This window comes from Tetrao urogallus (genome assembly GCF_951394365.1).
Source record: "Tetrao urogallus genome assembly, chromosome: 25".
NCBI classification, from domain to species: domain Eukaryota; kingdom Metazoa; phylum Chordata; class Aves; order Galliformes; family Phasianidae; genus Tetrao; species Tetrao urogallus.
Window position 1 is genome coordinate 3,921,503 of NC_136838.1, and position 18,862 is coordinate 3,940,364.

Consider the following 18,862-nt stretch of genomic DNA (forward strand, 5'->3'; position numbering starts at 1 on the left):
CGCAGGGCTGCAGCGCTCTGCTCGGCTCCGTTCGTTGCAGACCCGCTCGTTGGCTTTCATGCACTTTTGCTCTCCCCTGCATGCTGTGAAGAGCCGTGCCCTCCTGGCTCCATTAAGTGCTTAAGAGCTCCAGAACGACTTGGCTATAAAATATATACGTACATATAATACAAACCGATCCCCATTTCCCGAATGAATTGGAAAGGGGGGGGAAAAAAAACCCAACACAAAACCAATAAACACAAAACCACCCCAATTCTCAAAGCCCCCGGCTTCCCCTCTCCCACACTGCAGCTCTCACATCCCAGCCCCGTACCGGAGGGGCTCTGAGCCCCCTCCCCTCCGCGCACCCCCCCTGCTCCCCGCTGTCGCTTTAAGGGCGCTGTCTGTGCCCGGCCCGGGGCCGAAGTCCGTCGGGGCTGCGGCGGCGCTCCGGGGATGCAGCTCCGGGCCGGGCCGGGCGCTCTCGCCCCCCCTCTGCTCGCCCTCCCCGTTGCTCTCGGCCTGAGCGGCGCTGCGGCGTTGGCGGAGTGAGTTCGGTGCGGGGCTGCACCGCTCCGGGCCGGGATGGAGGAGCAACGGGCGGCGCGGGGAGACGTCGGGGTTTGGACAACGCTGCGGACGCGGGGCGGTTTTGGGCTCCGGGGCGATGCCGAGGGGGTTCGGTGCTGCCCGGACCGAGGGTCGGGCTGCGGTTCGGGTGCGGGATGTTCGCTGCGCCCCGGCCGAGCCCGCAGAACGTCCCGCTGGGCTCTCATCCCGCGGCTGCGTTTGCGGTATCGGCGGCTGCGGGGCGGCTCGGGTTCGTGGCACAACGCAGACTTGGGGTCACCCAGGCCCGCCGATGGGGTCGGGGCGCTCAGAGCTTCCCCCTCGTAACGCCCAGCCCCTCCAGCGCTGCTGCCGGCGCCGCGCGACCCCTCTGCTCACCTCCGTTTCCCCCCCCCCCCGGGCGTTGAGCCCCGGCCCCACAGCTCCCAAATCCCCTCCCATGGCCACCAAGGCGGGGTCGGTGCCTCTGCCCCACAACGGCCCCATCCTCACCCCCTGTGCCCGGCAGCGGACCCGCAGATGCTGCCCCGTGGGGACGCAGCCCCGTATGTCCCCCCCCCGCCCCATCACACAGGGTGACGTCTGACGGTGACCGGAGGAACCCTCCTTCGTGCTGCTCCAGCACCGCTCTTGTATTTGAATTCTGAATTAATCATTCCAGGGGAGTAATTAGTCATGTAGTAATTAATTATACACTACTAATAATGCACTTATGCGTTGACAGTTAAATCATTTGATTGTTTTGGTGTTGATTTTTTTTTTTTTTTTTAATGAGTATCGGTCGGTTTTGGATGCCCAGAGTGCGCGGGTGGGGGCGGGGGGGGGGGGGTGAAGACAACCCCAGCCCCACTCAGAGCCGCTGCGATGCCCACCCCATAACCCACCCCTCCCCATCCCATCCCTGCCCCCCTCCCCGGCACAAAGCAAACGAGTCGGGGGTCTTTGGGGTTGCGATGGGAGTTTCCTACAGGGTGAGCTGTTGGCACGCAGCGATGCCTTTGTGCTCAGCGAGCGGCGCTTCCCCTGTTCCATTTCTTTGGTGCTGCGGTTAAAGGCTGGGGTGAAAAATGCCGTAACGTGTTCAGAAGACACGAGAGGCAGAAGAATTGGCTGGAGCAGACCCCCGCTAATGCAATTCCTCCGGGAGGGTAGCAGTGAGCTCAGGACGGGTTTGCCTATAATTTCTTTGCACTCCTCAGACAAATCTGCAGTGTTTGTCTTCTCATTGCCTGTTCATTTTATAATCAGCAAGCTGGATGGGGGAAATGAGGCACACGGGGGACACGGGCCCCCCCTGCCTGACCCCCGTTCCTGTCCTACAGCAACACACTGCTGCTGGTGGCCGTGCTGCTCCTTGCTGTGCTGCTCACCTTCGTCTACTTTGCCAGTGCTGGAGCTACTTCCAGGACCCCCTGTTCTGCGGTGAGTGCCGGGGCTCCCAGCACCCCCAGTCCCCCCATTGGGCAGTGGGGTCACACGCTGAGCCCTCCCTGCTGCTTCGTGCAGTGTTCGTGGTGTTCTCCTTTGTCTCTGCCATCGATCTGATCATCTCACTGGAGGAGGATGGCTTCATTTCGGGTTTTGCAGAGGTCTACGTGAGAGAGGTACAGCCCCACTGCAATCATTGGAGTGGCCAAAAGTAGCACCCGACTCACCGGGACCCCTGAGGGGGTTTGGGGATGGGGAAGGTGCTCACCCCCACCTTGTGACGTCTGCCATCTGCTCAGGGTGAGCCGTACCTGCGCACGGCACACGGCATCATGATCTGTTACTGGGATGGCATCGTGCACTACGGGCTGTACCTTGCCATGATCACAGCCATGAGCCAGCGGTGAGCGGGGCCGGGGGGCTGAGGGTGGGGGGGAGGGGGTGAAAGGGGGCTGTGTGCTGGGCTCTGACCTCACTGACTCCGCAGGAAGAGCTATAGGAGCCTGGGTCTCTTCTGGCTGGGCTCTCTGGTGATGAGCATCCTCGTCTTCCTGCTTGGGAACCTGATAGGTAATGGGGCTGTGGGGGGGGACGCCAGCACCAACAGCACCCCACGCTGTTGCCCCAGAGATGAGTGCTGGGCAATGTGCTGCCCCCACCCACCCCACGTCCTCCTCCTCAGGCAAATACAGCTCCGACATCAACGCTGCCTTCCTGCTCAATCTGCCCTACGTCCTCATCCCCATCTGGGCGGGCAGGCGGCTCTTCCAGCAGCCCAGGGCTGTGCCGTGCCTCACAGCGGAGCAGGTGGGCACCAATGGGGCAGGGGCTGGGCGGCACCGACCGTGGGGCATCACCATGGGGCACAGCCCAGCACCACGGGGCGTCAACAACCCTTATCTCCCCCCCAGACTGAACGGGAGCAGCGCAGGTGGCTGCACCAACGGCCCCACGACCTGGTGCTGGTGCTGGTCTTGCTTCTGATGGCTTCCTTCACCTTCTTCAGGGGGATGGTGAGCAGCGGGGGGGCCAGATGCGCCGTGGGGAGGGGTTGGCAGGGGGCAGACTTTGCACTGCGGTGGGCTCCTTGCCGCCCTTGGATCCATGCAGGTGGTGCTGGATTGCCCTGCTGACTCCTGCTTTGAGTACATCTACCAGCACGAGCCCTACCTGCGTGACCCCGTTGCTTACCCCAAAGTGCAGGTGAGTGCGGGCGGTGGGGACCCCTGTGTCTCCCAGGACACGACGACTGCTCCGTCCCTCTGCTCACAGATGCTGATCTACCTGTTCTACGTCCTCCCCTTCCTCTGCCTCTGCATCTACGCTCTGCTGCGCCCGGGCTGCTCCTGGCTGCCCGACTGGAGCCTGGTGTTCGCTGGGGCCATTGCACAGGTGAGGGCGAGGAGCTGGGGGGGAAGGGGAGGTTGCAGGTGGGCACCCGCCCTGCATCTGGAGCAGCTCCCAGAGCTGCCTCTACAGCCCGATAATTAATTATTCCTCGGTGGATCTTAATGGAGCCGGGGATGAGTTTGCCAGAAATAGGCTGGAGCGAGCCTGCAGCCTATAGATAGGACGTGGGGCAGAGCAGAACCCCTCGGTGCCACCCCTTCCTCTGTCCCCAGGCGCAGTTCTCCCATCTGGGCTCCTCACTGCACTCCCGCACGCCCTTCCCATACCAGACCCCCGAAGACGTCTGGTGGAGTTTCCTCATCACAAACGTCCTTTATGCGTTGGGGCCGCAGCTCCTCGCCCTCCGCTGCCTGCACAGCCCCGCGTTCTTCCTGCCCATCACCTCCAGCAGCCTGCAGGGGGGCAAGAAACACCAGTGAGCTGCCAGCCCCTCCATGGGATGCTGCTGTGGAGGGGTCCCATGCGATGCCCCGGTCCCTCCGGTGCCCCCCCGTGGTCCTGGATGCGCTTGGGGGGGACTCGGCGGGCTCTGTGTGCGGCTGGGTGGCCTGGGGGGGGGTCTTAGTGGTGGGAGGATGGACCCCCTCCCCTCCCCCCGTCCCACCCGTGTTCTGGCTCTTGGGATGCAGAAGCATGGAGCACACCAACAAAAAAAAAAAAAACTGTTTACAAAATAAAGGAGTTCGGGTCCGGCTTTGTAACACCGGTGTGTGTGCACTGTGTCCCCAGAGCAGCTGCCCATGTCCCCCCTCCCGTAAAACCCCCCGCCCCCCCGGCCCGTGCTGCCCTTGCCTTGCCCTTGGTGCTGGGGATGCGGCACGGAGGGGGGACTCTGCGCGGAGCGGGGATGCACGCGGGGCTCAGAGGGGTGCATGCGTGTGTGCGGGGCTGTGCACGCGTGTGTAGAGCTGTGCAGACGTGCAGGGATGTGCACACGTCTAGGGATGCCCCGCGGGTGCCCGTTCACGTCCCGGCCGATTTGAGGGTCCCCATCCGTGCCCCCTCCCCGGTGCTGCCCTTGTTCTAAGGGACGGACCGGAGGGAGGAAGGGGGAGGGGGGGGGGGGAAGTCGCCCTGCCGAGCTCCAGCCCCCCCCGGGGGCCGCCCCGCTGTTTCCCCGCCCGCCTGGCGGTACCGGGGGTGCCGGTGCCGGTACCGGTGACCTTGGCAGCCGGCGGCCCTGCGCAGCGCCGGGAGCCGGGCAGGGCCGGGCCGCGCTCCCGGTGCCGCCCCCTGCGCGGAGCCGCACCGACAGCACCGGCAGCACCGGAGCTCTCCTGCGGTCGCCCCCCTCCTCCCCCGCATCCCCCCGCCGCGGGCCGGCACCGCACGGGTGCGCGGAGCCACGGTAAGTGCGGGACATCCCGGTACCGGCACGGCGTGCGGGGCAGCTCGGTGGGGCCGGGGCTGAGGGGGGTTCTGGCCGTTTCCCCCCCGCGCTGCGTTGCTCCCCGCGTCCCGCAGCCCAGGAGCTCCCGCCGCAGTGCCCTGCACTGCAACACTGCACCGCACCGGGACCTCCACGGGAGGAGGGAGGGGAGGAGAGGAGGGGTTGCACGGCACTGGGGTCTGCCCCCGCCCCTCAGCTACGCACCGACCCCGAGCACTGAGCGCCGGGAGGGGTCCGGCCCCGCGGGGGGGATTTGGGGCACGGGGGGATCGCAGCCCCCGGCGGGATGGGGGGGGGGATGGGGACGCAGTGCGGGGTTGCATCCAGAGAAAGAGATGTGGGTCAGCCCGGAGGGGGGGGGGGGGGGGGGTTGTGCTGCAGCCCACCCTCGCGCCATCAGTTCAGTTTCCAGATGTGCCATAAATAACTCACGAGATCCGTCCCGCAGCGCGTGCCATGAAATATTCATCCCGGCTGTAACTGAGCGGGTGAAGCGGAGTTCAGTGCTGCACAGCCCGGGGGTCCCCGCGGGGCGCTCAGCCCTCACCCCACAGCGCTGCCAGAACGGGAGATGGGCACACTGGGACTGGAGGGGAGGGGGGTCCTGCAGGTGGGGCCTTGGCCTTTGTGGGGACGGGAGGTTGGATGCGATGCTTTCCCTGTGCTGCGGTGTTGGTGGATGCTGATGGCTCTGCTCTCCCCCCAGATGTGTCCCCAGGGGCCCTGGGCTGCGCTGCTGCTGCTGATGGGTGTCCTCGCCTCTGACACGCCGCCCAGTGCCAGGGGAAGGAAGAAGGTGGTCCACGTCCTGGGTGAGTGCTGGGGGATCCATGGTGGGGGTGCAGGCGCCACTTTGTGGAGCCTTTGTGGAGCGGGGTTTAATGTTGGTGGAAGCACAGCGGAGTCGTCCCATAGCTTGCAAAGCTCCTCCAAAGCAGGAACCCTCCCCAAAAGCTGCTTCTTCCCATCTCTGAGCCGAATGGCCGCTCTGCCCCACCACAGCTCCATCCCATCTGACTCTGCGGTGGGGCAGCTTTGGGAACGAGGAGCCCACTGAGCTCAGTGTCCCTTGCAGAGGGGGACAGCGGGGCCGTGGTGGTGCAGACAGCTCCGGGGAAGGTGGTGACGCACCGGGGCGGCACCATCATCCTGCCCTGCCGCTACCACTACGACGTCTCAGCCCACGACCCCGACGAGATCCGCCTCAAATGGACCAAAGTGACGGAGCCGATGGCCTTCGTGGACGTCTTCGTGGCTCTGGGGAAGGCGAGGAGGGCATTCGGCAGCTACCGCGGGCGCACGGCGCTGCAGGAGGACGGCTTTGGGGACGCCTCGCTCATCATCCGCAACGTCACCCTGCAGGACTACGGGCGCTACGAGTGCGAGGTGACCAACGAGCTGGAGGATGACACCGGCATGGTCAAGCTGGATCTCGAAGGTAGCGGCGCGGCGCTGGATCCGATGGGAACGGGGACACGCGGGGACCGTCGGTGGCCGTGTGTGCTGTGTGGGGTGACGCAGCTCCCGGTGCCACATCCTCGGGCTCAGCTTTACGGCCGCTTGTTTGTCCCGGCATGCGCTGTGTTTTATTGCATCTGTTACTGGCTTTTATTGTTGCTCCAGGTTGACTCGCTGGCAGCTCGTAAAGGCCGCAGATAGATGGAGGCACGGCCTCGTAAAGCAGCAGGGGGGACCGGGGCGCGTGGCAGCATCGGTGCCGCACGTGGCTGGGAGCTGAGCTGTGGCACGGGCTGGAACAGCTGGGGATGCTGAGAAAAGGGGAAAAGCTTTGTCAGCGCACGGCCGTGCCGCGTGGTCAGTGCCTGCCTGCTGCAGGGGCTCAGGCCCGTGCCTGGGTGCTCCGTACGGCGTCGATGTGACCCCCGCTTTGCTATGGGGTGAAGGGCGGTTCACGGGTGACGCTCTCACACCCCAGCCCCGCTCGCTGCCCCACAGGCGTCATTTTCCCCTACCATCCTCGCCTGGGCCGCTACACCCTGAACTTCCACGAGGCGCAGCAGGCGTGCCTGCAGCAGGACGGCATCCTGGCCTCGCACGACCAGCTGCACCAGGCCTGGCTGGAGGGCATGGATTGGTGCAATGCAGGCTGGCTGCAGGACGGCTCTGTGCAGTACCCCATCTCCCACCCGCGGGAGGAGTGCGGCCGCAAGGACACCCCGGTGGGAGTGCGCAACTACGGCTACCGGCACAAGGAGAGCGAGCACTACGATGCCTTCTGCTTCACCTCCAACCTCAACGGTGAGTGGGGAAACTGAGGCACTGGAGAGAGGTTCCCCGTGGAGAGAAGGGGCCGTTCCCAGTCTTCTCCCTGTGCTGCAATGCCAAGGTCCTGCTGGATGCTGCTAATGGGACCGGCCTCAGGAAGTGGCTGCACACCCCCGTGTCGCATCACGAGGGGTTCGGGAGTGGGGCCCCCCATCCAAAACTGGGGTCCATCTGTGTGCCCCCATCACCCTCTGCTCGGGGGCACTCGCTCTCAGCCCAGCTCTGTGTTCCCTGAGCAGGAGGAGGGGATGGAGGTAATTGCAGCTGCGAGTGGCCCGGGTGATGGATGAGGCCGGGGCCAGGCAAGACAGATTGGAGCCATGAGGGCTCTGGGGCTGTGTAAATTCCTCCTGGCTGGCAGGGCAGCATGGGGGGGGGCTCTGCGGATGTTTGTTTAATGGTGGCAGGCAGGATAAATAGCAGGCAGCACCGCCAGCACCAGCGGCACCGCGCAGCCCCATAAATCTGCCCGTGCTGAGGGGGGGTCCCCACGGCTGGCCGCTTGTCTCCTCCATCCCTTCCGATGAGGATTGGGCTGGGGAGGCCCAGATCCCCCACAGGGATGGATGTGGGGCTCACCCCTCCTGGCAGCACCGCTCACTCCCATCTCCACCCAACGCCCCACCTGCTGGCGCTGCACCCCATCCCCAAACCCTTTTCTTTTCTGCACCCCCCTTCTCTTCCCCAGGCAAAGTCTACTTCCTGAAGACGTTCCGCAAGCTGAGCTACGCCGAGGCGGTGCAGGCCTGCAAGAACAACGGGGCGGCCGTGGCCAAGGTGGGGCAGCTGTATGCTGCCTGGAAGATCCAACTGCTGGACCGCTGCGAGGCGGGCTGGCTGGAGGATGGCAGCATCCGTTACCCCATCGTCAACCCGCGGGCACGCTGCGGCGGCCGGGAGCCTGGAGTGCGCAACCTGGGCTTCCCGGACAAGAAGTACAAGCTTTTTGGAGTGTACTGCTTTAAAAAGGCTGGTGATGCTCCTCCTGAGAAGAAGAAGGGTGAGGGGCATCCCAACCGTGTGTGATGCAGTGCTGGGGTTCCCCGCGAGGCTCCCCCAGCCCTGCATGGCTGCGGAGCGTCCTTGGACTCCGCCGGGAGCCCCCAGGGTTGGGGCTGTGCACGTGGAACTGGAAGAGCTCAGGTGGTGCCAGCAGGTGCTGTGCTGTGCCCGGGCCCAGTGATGCCTGGGGAGAAACTGAGGCACCTGGAGAGAAAGCACTGAGCTGCCTGGGCAGGAAGATCCAGCACCAACCTGTCAGAGCCCATCTGAAGTCATCGCTTAGAATTCAGCGCATTGCATGTGCAAAAAGCCTGGCCAGAGCAATGCAGGACTGAACCCCCTGCGTCCTTGTGCTCTCCAGCTCTGCGCTGGGACCAACCCCACCTCGGGGTGCTGCAGGTAACACAGCAGCGGGGGCACAGCCCCAAAATCTGGCACCAATGCAGGCGGTGCCCACTTGGGGCAGCAGCCTCTCGCCCTCGCGCTTGGCTTAGTGCAGAAGCTGCCCCAAGCTGCCTGCCCACCCCGGCCGGGGGCAGCTCTGGGTGTCATGCAGCCGCAGTGCTGTGAGCTGGACTTAGGTAAAATAAAAGCTTCAGCTGCTTCGGAGAGCTGAGCCGGGCTCACGTGTCTCCTTGTCCTGGTGCCTGCTGGCGAGGGCAGCAAAAGGGACCCCGGGGTGCACAGAACCACAGGACAGCACTCGCCCCACCTCCCACTCAACTGAACATCGCTCGTGGTTTCTCTCTGTACCCAAAGTCCTGGTCCAGCAGAACTGCGCGTGTTTCAGGATTTCCCCAGCAGCATCCTTACAGCATCCCTACAGCATCCCTACAGCATCCCTACTGCATCCCATCCCCACTGACAGATCAGGACCAGCCCCAAGTGTGGGGAGCAGCACCACAGCAACACAGTGCCAGCTGTGACCCCTGAGCCACTGTGGGCACAGCAGGGCATGGGCTGGGGACCCCATGTCCCCCACACGGGGGGGGGGGGGGGGCACAGCAGCTGCTTCTGTGCTGGGCACAGCTGAGCACAGTGCATCCGTCACCTTCACGGCTCTTCCAGCACTGATGACAACAAATAGCTGCCAGGAGGTGACACGTGTGGCCACTGGGAACACAGCAAGGGGACTGGGGGCCACCAGAGCCCCAGGTGATGCTGTCACACGGTGACGGATGGCAGCGGGGCAGTGACACAGCCCTGGTGTGAAGGAGGGTCGTGTTGGATAACGCCAATTTAGCCATGAAAGGATGAAGATGGAGAGCAGCGGGCAGGGAGTGCATCCCACCTCCACGGGGTCCCCGCACCCGCAGTCCCCAGCCAAGCACAGGCTCGGGGCTGCTCAACTGTTAAAAAAATTTATTAAAATGTCCAGCAGTACAGAAACGCAGAGTCAGAAATGCCACGGAGGAGGGGAGGGGGTACGGGACACTGCAGTCACATCGCAAACAGCAGAGATCAGAAAGCGCCATACACACACACGCCAACTCCAATGGGAAACCGACAATGAACGGAAAAAGGGAAATCCAACCCCAAAATCCAGCCCAGAGGGTCCCATAGGGCGGGACAGGGACCCCCGTGCTGGCTGTGGGGACATTGGCAGGGCAGGAAGACAGGGGGGGGGCTGTTAAAAAACCGGAGCCCCCCACGGGGCAGCGGGGTGATGGGTGGGGGCTGCTGCGCGTCCCCCCACAGCCTGGAGGGGAGCAGAGCCCAGGGGGCCATCGGCCGCCATGGGGCAGCCCCCCCAGGACCCAGCGGGGATTTTGGGATCCCCATGCAGGGTCAGGGGCTCGACCCCGGGGTGGGGCATGCAGGGGGGGGCTGGGGACGCACACGCAGCCGCCCCCGCTGGGTCCTATTCCCTACGGGGCCGGGCATCCTAGGAGCTAAAGCAAAGAGGGTTATAAAAGAGGGGAGGGGGGAGGTCGGAGGGGGGTCAGGGGACGTCACCACGTCCCATCCCACGGACGGCTGTTCCTGGGGTGCCTGGGGAGCTCACGCTCGCTGCCTCCCCGGCTCTAGAAGTAGTGGCCCTCCTCCATCCAGTCCAGCCGGAGGTGCTTGCGGTGTTTTCGCCGCTCCTTGCGGGGTTTGTGGTGGTGGTGCTGGTGGTGAGGGTGGCTGTGGCGGTGCCGGTGGTGCCGCCGTGCCCGGTGCGACCGCCTGGCTAATGGGGAGCAAAGGGCAGAGACGTTGGGGGGGGGGGTCAGGGTGCCCCCATCCCTACGGCCCATCCCCACCGTACCCCCAGACCCCACTAACGTTTTGTGCAGAGCAGTTTGGGCCGGTCCCACTTGCCGTTGCTGTGGCACCTGATGGTGGGGACGTGGCGCTGGGTGAAGCCCTCCTCGCACTGGTAGCGCACGCTCGAGTGGATGCTGTACCTCTCCTTCTTCTTCCCCACGAGGAACGCGTTCTCCACCTCGGGGGGGGGCCCACAAAGCACTGCGGGGGACAGAGACCCATCAGTGCCCACCTGGACTCCTGGTACCAGCAGGGGACATGGAGACAAGGGGACACGGGGACAAGGGGACACAAGGGGACACCCCACACCCGCCACGGCCTTAGGATAAATCCCATCCCATCCCATTGATGCTGCAGTGAGGCGTTCCTGAGGATTTACAGAGGTAATTAATGGCCCTACTGGGGAGAGCGCATCGTTCCGCGCGGCCGCGGGAGCGGGAGGAGCGCTCCCAGCGAACAGCTGGAGGTTAATATAACTTTCAAGATAAGGAATGAGAGCTTAATAGTTTTAATGGTGGCAAATTAAGCAAATTAAAGTGGAGAGGGAAGAATTAACTACAGGGGAAGAAAAAATAATGGAGATTAAGGGGAGCCGCTCGGGTTTTCTTTGGGAGAGGTTTCCTGAGGATGAGGAGGTGCCAGGAGGCTGCAGGATGGGGATGCAGGATAGGGAGGCTGCAACGGGGAGGCTGTGGGCCCACAGGATGCTGTAGGATAGGGGTGCTGGGACGGGGAGGAAGGGGCCATGGGATGGGGATGCTGTGGGATGAGGGATGGGGTGCTGCAGGGTGCGAGATGAGGATGCTGGGGGATCTGGGATGGAGAAGCCGCTGGCTGCAGGATGGGGTTGGCAGACGAGCAATACCTGTGCCCTTCTTGCAGATGTAGGGCAGGTTGTAGTTGCAGGGCACGTCGTTCCACTTGCCGATCTCGTGGGAAACCAACACCACGCAGTCCTCACCGCCCGCAAAGAAGTTGTCAGGTTGGTTCTCCCTCCAGTTCTCGTATTGCTGGTGGGAAAGGGGGGAGGCTGAGAGCGCTCGCGCCCCACAACCCCCACCCCACGAGGAGCCACCCCATGGGTCTCACCAGGCCGGTGTTGTCCGTCCATTGGAAATCCTGCTCCACAATCCTGTCGTTGAGCCCGATCCAGGTGTTCTCATGCCCAAAGCCTGGTGAGAAAAGCATCAGAGGCGGCCCCAGGCACCGGCATCCACGGGGCTGGGGAGCACCCAGGGGTGCTGCTGCTCCCTTCCCCCTCTCCCCCCACAATGTGCCCATACTGTTGATGAAGCCGTGCTCCTCCTGTGAGTGGATGCTGGTGAGATGCCCGGCGCGCCGGCGGCAGTCACGCTCTGCGTCCTCCCAGGAGCGCCGCCGGGAGAAGTAGCGGTAGCAGTGGCCCTGGAACTTGTGCCAGTTGTGGTCACAGCCCTCTGTGTCTGCGGGGATGCGGGGACACCAGGGGTAGGGAGAGGGACGGGCACCACCCCAGGATGTACGGGGGGCTCCTGGGTTCAGCTCCCCACCCCCTATGGGGCAGGGCTGGGGGGTCTGGGGGCTGCTCTCCCCCATGCCACCCTCCTCACCTTTCTCACAGCGGCTGCCTCCGTAGCTGGGCAGGCAGAGGCAGACGAAGGCGTTGACCTCATCGATGCAGGTGCCGCCGTTCTGGCAGGGGCTCGACAGGCAGTCATCGATGTCTGCAGGGATGGCGAGGGGCTGCAGGCAACGCCGAGACCCCCGGCACCCCCTGCCCTCCCCATCCCCATCCCCAGCATCCATCCTGGCGCGGCCGTCCGCTCACCGATCTCACAGTTCTCCCCGGTGAAGCCCGGGGCGCAGCTGCAGCCGCAGACGGAGCCGTTGGCGTGGCACGTCCCACCGTGCAGACAGGGGTTGGTCTGGCATGGGTCAGCTGGAGCTGTGGGGTGGGAGTGCTGTCAGCGGGGCACTTCACCCAGCCCACCCCACTGACAGCCCCAGGATGCCCACCCAGCCCCGGCTCCTTGGTGGCACAGTGGGGACAACGCGGCCCCATGGCGGCCCCAGGGCAGTCATTACGGCAGTGCTTCCACCTCTCAGTGCCTCTAAACTTTAAATCTATTCTTTTTGCAGACACTAAAGGCTGCGTGTGCTGCACACCCTCAGCCAGGAGTCACCTCGCTCTCTATTATTATTCGCGACCACAAATATTAAATATTTAGGAGGATGCTTTTCTGGCTCACGTTCACAGCTCAGCTCACTTGGAAAAACCCATCGCAGCCAGTGAAAGTCCCCACTGAACCCCACGGTTTGGACACCTCTGCCTTAAACCCAACCCCAGCTCCCTGTGCCCCGTGCTCACCATGCTGGCTGCTGTTGCTGCTGTCTGCCCACACCAGCAGCTCCTGCTCCTCCAGCACGGGCTCCTCGCCGCTCCCACTGTCAGTATCCAGCAGCAAAGCCCCCCCTGCGCCCCCCGGTGTGGTGGGCTCAAAGAGCGGCCCCGCACTCGGGGCTTCAGGCCCATCTGGCACCCATGGGTGGGGGACGGTGGGTGACGGCCAATGGGTGTCAGGGGATGCTGGGGGGTGGGTGGCTGTGCTGGTAGGGGGTTCATTCTTTGCCTCCTCTGAGGTGTCCTCTTCACCAGGACTGGGGGGCTGTTGAGGATCTGGGGGGTGTGAGGGATGCTCCTCTCCTTCCAGCCCTGGCTCAGAGGGGTTTGGGTGCTGTGGGGCAGCTGTAGGGCTGTCCCCCACCCGCCCGCTGCCCTCCGATGGCCACTCGGAGCCCAACTGTGGGATCACCTCGCTGTCTGTGGGGGAAGCTGAGGGGACATCTGGAGCCACTGGGGTGATGGCTGCTTCATCCTGCAGCCCCGTCCCCACATCCAGGTGCTCAGAGGTGGGTTCAGCCCCCATTTCGAGCGCCCCTTGGGGATCTGTGGGGCTCAGCCTGCTCTGTGGATGGGGAGAAGACACTGCAGTGGGGCTGAGGCTGCCAGGGAGCCCCATGGGTGGGTGGACAAAGGTCACCGCCTTCCTCTGCCGCTCCAGTGAGCCATCACCCAGGGCCCCACCGCTGTCACTGATGGGCTGTGCAGCTGTCCCGGGGTCCTCAGCCACCAGTGGGGCTGGGGGCAGTGGGGGCCACGGCAGGATGGGGCTGTCATCCTCCTTGGGGGCAGCGTCCCCAGAGAAGTCCTCGGTGACATCTGCAGGTGGCTGAGGAGAGTCACCGCGGGGCTGAGCCTCCCCAGTGCTGACGTCCTGGTGGTGGGAAGCGTCACTGGGAGCCACGGGAGTGGATGGGGATGATGACAGGGACCTCTGTGTGGGGTCCCCGGGACCATGTGGGGCTGTAGAGGGGCTCCACTGCGGTAAACCCCTCTGGGAGGGAGGCACAGGGATGGTGGATGGTGCCAGAAGCTCTGCAAAAGATTGAGCACTGTGGGGTTCCCTGGGTGGGGTGGCAGCACCCCAATGCCATCCCCCCACCCCAGGCATCACTTACTGTGGCCAATCTCCTCCTCCACCTCGTTGGAGAGCGGGTAGAGACCTCCTCTATGGGGGCTCTCAGCACTGGGATGGGTGATGCTCCACGTTTCCACCGCGTTGGCTGCAGCCCCCTTCACCTCCAGGGCCAGGATGGGGGCCTGGGTGATTGTCCCCGCTGGGTCCCCAGCCACTGTGTGGTCATCAGCCACTGTGGGGTCCTGGGCCACCGAGGGGTCCCGGCTCTGCTGCTGCAGCTGGAAGTAGCGCCCATTCAGCCCAGCGTAGCTGCTCTGTTTTGGAGTGCTGGGGGTTTCTGCTGCCACCATGGGGACCGTCCCCAAAGCTGGTGGTGCTGAGCTGATAATCTCCTGGGCTGGACTTTGGGTCTGTGGATGCAGGGTGAACGGGGGCTCTGGGGGGTCAGGGAATTCTTGCGGTGCCGGGCTGCTGCCAAACAGCTCCTGTGTGGAGCCCTGCGGCGCCTGGTCCACCGCGTTGAGGGCTTCATCCTCGAGCGGCCACACCGATGAGGATGGAGAGGATGAAGAGGCCTTAATGCTGCCTCCGGGGATGTCACCACGCCACGCTGCCGTCACGCTGCTTGCCAACTGCAACTGCTCGTCCTCGGCACCACCCGGCCCTGCAGCCCCCAGCTGCTGCAGGACACCAGCACGTGGGCTGTCCCCAGAGGTGGCCATGTCCTCACGCTCCACCAGCACGTTGTCACTGCCCAGCGGCTCCTGTTCCCTCTGCTCTACAGTAGAATCAGGAGCACCCGCCGTGTCCCCTGCAGGGATGGGGGATGAGGGTGAGCTGCTGCCCGGCACACAGCGGTGGCCCCGAGGCCGATCCTTGTTACCTTTATAGCAGTATGCATCGAATTTGGAGGTGGGTGGAGGGAAGCCGGTGCGGTTGGGGAAGCGGTAGAGAGTCCTGACGCCCGGTGCCTCACCGCCACACTTCCTGCGTGGAGCCAAGATGGGGTACCTCACGCTGCCATCCGCCAGCCAGCCTGGGTCACACTGGTCCAGGCCCTCACGCCAGGCCAAGTACAGCTGCCCCGTGGTGGCCAAGGCAGCCCCACGGCCCCGGCAGTGCCTCCGCGCCCCCGACAAGGTGAAGCGTCCTGGGGCCGTGGCATAGAACACCTTCCCTGCAAGAGAGCGCGACGCATTGGATGGCCGTCCCCATCCCCACGGTGGCACCAAGGGATGCCCCACGCATCACCCAGTTCTGCTTGCCTTGCAGCTCCCGTGCGTAGCAGTAAACGTCGTACAGCTCACCAGGCTCCCTCTGGCCGTAGCTGCGCACCCCGGGGAGGCTGTTGCGATCCCCATAGCAGCCGGGTCGGGACAGCGTGATGGGGTACCTGCGGGACAGGCTGTGCTGGGTGCCCGGCTCTGTGCCAGCAGTGGTGAGGGGCGCCCATGCCACGCACTTACCGCACGCTCTGGTCAGCCAGCCAGCCTGCATCGCAGTTGTCATAGCCGTCCTCAAAAGCAGCCTGCAGGTGTTGTGGGGAGGCGATGATGGCCGAGTTGTCCATGCAGGCACGGCGGGCAGCAGCGAAGGTCAGCGCATAGCGAGCGCCCACGGGGCGGTAGTGGAAGACGACGCCTGGAAGGGAGCAGCGCTGCTCACACACAGTGCTGGCTATGTGGGGCACACAGCTTGCAGAAGAGGGCTGGGAATCTTTCGTGTGCAAGATTTGAACGGGGAGCACAGCATAGAATCGAGAACCACCAAGGTTCGTAAAGACCTCCAAGGTCAGCCGGCCCAACCATCAATATTTCCCCACTAAACCGTGTCCCTCACTACAGCATGTAACCATGCACAGCTTGCATATGGTGCACAACTCACAGTGCACAGCTTGTAAGGTGTGCATGGCTTGCATGGGCGCACAGCTCAGGGGGAGCTGACAGCACGCACAGCTTGCAGAGGACACACAGTGCACTGCTCACATAGGGTACACAGCTTGTAGGATGTGCATGGCTTGCATGAGGTGAGTGGCTCACAGCATGCACAGCTTGCAGAGGATGCACCCCGCAGCTCACACAGGACACACAGCTCGTCAGATATGTGCTGTTCACATGCACCCATGCATCCCCTATAAGCCACGCGTGCTGCGTGTTGCTCATAGGGCGCCCAAGGGGCGCACGGCTCACGGGGACAGCACAGCTCACGCAGGGTGCAGGACTCACACAGCCCCCCCAGCGGCCCTGCAGCCCCCCAGCTCACCCATCACTTCGAGGGGCAGCAGGTCCTGCTCATCGTCGATGCCGGCCACCACCTCGCAGCGGTACAGCCCCGCATCGCTGGCGCGGGCAGCACGCAGCAGCAGCGTCCCGTTGTAGCGGTCACGGGCGTAGCCAGGGAGGGACACGCGGCCCTCGTAGGCTTTCACCACCTTCACCACGTTGTCCTTGGCCACCAAGATGGGGACGTCCTCCCGTTGCCCGCTGGCCGAGCGCACCTTGCTCCATTTGACACGGGGGGGATCCGGGGGCTCGTTGGGGCCCAGCGAGGCGGAGGGATGCAGCAGGAAGAGGCAGGGCAGTGCCACGGGCTCCCCCAGCCCCACTCGCACCGCCTGGTGCTGCACCCGGCTGATGTGGATCACCTTCCCATCGTCCTGGGAGCCTGTGGGGAACCACGGGGGCGGGCTGCAAAATGGGGCACTGAGAGGGGCTGCTCCTTCCCCGCGCTGCCATTCAGTGGCACCAGGGGAAGCCGCCCCCAAACTGGGAGAACGCGTGGCAGCGATTCCCAGGTTCACAGAATCGGTGAGGTTGGTAAAGGACCTCCATCCTCCTCCTGCACTAATCCTGCTCGGCCTGGCCACGCTCCCATAAATCCCATCACTCTCAGTCCCCCCTGGGGTTGTGGAGGATGCTTCCCGCAGTGCTGAGCCAGTTGGGGATGGTCACTAATCCCGGTGCTGCCCTCCACTGCCTCCCCACCCCACAAAACTTCACCCCAAGCCCATTCCTGCCTCAGGGGTACGGGAAGGTCACAAAACCCCACGGCAGCGGAATGCTGCTGTGTCCCTGCCGTGTGGGATGGGGACATGGGTGGCCTGCTGCTGGGGGGAAGGTGGGGATGCAAAGCAGACCCAGAGATGCACAAAGCCAGCCATGGGGGTTGGCTCGGAGGGGGGTGCCAAGCAACGGGATTAAGGGTTTAAGGGATCCCAGTGCGGGGGGAGCACGGCCACCCGGGGGGGCTTTTCCCTCACTAATCCCCTGCCGACCCTTCTTCATCCCACTGCGGGGCTGAGGCACCGTGCAGCCCCAACCCCCACCGAGCTGCTGCTCCTCCCTGTAAGTATTCCTTATTGCTGGTGGTTCCCTGCTCCCTGCTGCTGCTGCTGCTGCTAATTGTTGCGGGCTCATCATCCCCAGCCACTGAGTGCTGGCGACTCCAGATGACTTCCTGCTCCTCTCCCAGCCCTGCTCCTCCTCACCCTGCAGCCAAGGGGGGGACGACAGCACCCATCCCCGCGTTCCACTTACCCAGCACAGCGATGGGGAGCAGGGTGAGCCCAAGCAGGAGCCAGCAGCCGGCATCCCCCATCACATGGACCATCCTTAACCTGCAACGAGAGCAGGGTCGGCTGCTCGCTGCCTCTTGGCTCCGTGCTGCACGAATCACCGTGGGGACGCAGTGACATCGTCCCCCCAGGAGCCACAGGAGCAGCGCTGGCTCTGCTCAGCAGCGGCACACGAGCACCATGAGTCCAGTTTTGCTCCCGGTGCCACACATGGTGACGTCCCCACACCTCCACCACAGGGACGTGGGTTCACTCGGGGGTCCCACGCCCCCCCCCCCAGCACCAGGTGCAGCCCTCGCTCTGCTCCAGCATTAACATGCAGCGGGTGCCTCTGGCTGCTGGAGCCGGGCTGGAGCACAAAGCTCCCATCCATCTGTTTTACCGCAGCACCGATTAGTGCTTTCTAAATCATCTGCTCTCATGCCTGGGAGGGATGCTGGCTCTCCAGCTCTGTCACCGAGCACTGGCACAGCCCTGTTCCCTGCCCAGGATGGGAAGCTCCCGCTTTGGGGGATGTGGATGGAACCCCCCGATCCTCCCAAGCTGCAGCTTTGGCTCAGCGCCCAGCTCCCCTGTGCCCTGATGTTCCATTTTCCAACTCCTGATTTCTCACTCTGTCCCCTCTGCTTTTACGGGACGAAAATAGAAAGAGCCGAACGCTAAGAAGAAAAGGAGACCCCTGTGTTCAGTGCTAGAAAATGGCCCTTCCGGGGGGTACAGAACTGAGTTTTATTTCATCTGTTCTACAGAAGAAACCGTCTGCAACCTTATGGCTGCCCCTTCCCTTTTGCACAGCTCCGTGGTTCCTCCTGCTTCCAAGAACTGCTGCTAATAAAAGCGAAGGGGTGACCTGACCCACAGTGCAGCTCCACGCTGAGCCCCAGCCTGAGCTCAGCCTGGGGGAGATGAGGGAGCAGCAGGGAACGGCCGCCCCACACAGCGCCCCAGAGCCTGGCTGAGCACAGTGGCTGCTGCGGGGTGGGATGCTGTAGAAGTGAAGGCAACCAGGGGCTGCTAAGCTCTGCTGTTTGGGATGGAGATTCCATCCTTGATGCCCAGATAGAAATCAGCACTCAACTTTTCCCCGTTTCCCTGCTCCAGAAAAAGATGGTAACCAAGTGCCTTGGCACGGCATGGCGTGGCCAGGCTGGGGAGTTCCAGCTCCTCCCCACTGAAATGCTGATGTTGCTATTCTAAGGCATCAGGAGCTCCCCCAGCACAAACCCTTGGTCCAGGGATGTGGGGAGGGGTGGCTCCAGGACCTCCAGGTGGGGATGGAGTGGTGGGTGCAAGATCCAGATGCTGCTGCAGGATGGGTGCACCCAGGACACGCAGCAGTCGCACACAACCCGAGACTTCACATCACTCACAATCTCTTTTTGGTTCTTTTGGTCTTTTTGCCTTTGTTTTCCCTTTCTGCATCCCTCAGCACCCATCCCCTGCAGTTTCCAGGCCACACCAGGCAGCGGGGCAGACCCAGAGGTGAAGGAACGCAGTGGGACCCCGAGGATC

General features: G+C 63.8%; 3 protein-coding genes across 3 annotated transcripts; 2 read left to right on the forward strand and 1 right to left on the reverse strand.

Annotated features, from left to right (window-relative positions):
• Positions 1-438: 438 nt before the first annotated feature.
• TM6SF2 (transmembrane 6 superfamily member 2) lies at positions 439-3,809 on the forward strand (the record flags this gene model as incomplete). The annotated part of the gene is given in 11 exon segments (XM_079546931.1): positions 439-530; positions 1,875-1,945; positions 1,948-1,974; positions 2,059-2,156; positions 2,280-2,383; positions 2,468-2,550; positions 2,663-2,787; positions 2,892-2,993; positions 3,091-3,183; positions 3,253-3,372; positions 3,603-3,809. Coding segments are annotated over 11 exon segments (1,122 nt in total).
• Positions 3,810-5,486: 1,677 nt separating this feature from the next.
• Positions 5,487-8,092, forward strand: HAPLN4 (hyaluronan and proteoglycan link protein 4; the record flags this gene model as incomplete). Its single annotated transcript, XM_079546836.1, has 4 exons — positions 5,487-5,592; positions 5,856-6,218; positions 6,737-7,039; positions 7,755-8,092. The coding sequence occupies 4 exons, from the start codon at positions 5,487-5,489 to the stop codon at positions 8,090-8,092; spliced, it is 1,110 nt and encodes a 369-aa protein (XP_079402962.1).
• Positions 8,093-10,092: 2,000 nt separating this feature from the next.
• Positions 10,093-17,385, reverse strand: NCAN (neurocan; the record flags this gene model as incomplete). Its single annotated transcript, XM_079546790.1, is given in 13 exon segments — positions 10,093-10,236; positions 10,335-10,519; positions 11,184-11,328; positions 11,408-11,490; positions 11,602-11,760; positions 11,908-12,021; positions 12,126-12,242; positions 12,666-13,733; positions 13,817-14,953; positions 15,042-15,169; positions 15,243-15,417; positions 16,039-16,440; positions 17,313-17,385. Coding segments are annotated over 13 exon segments (3,930 nt in total).
• Between the last annotated feature and the right edge of the window lie 1,477 nt (positions 17,386-18,862).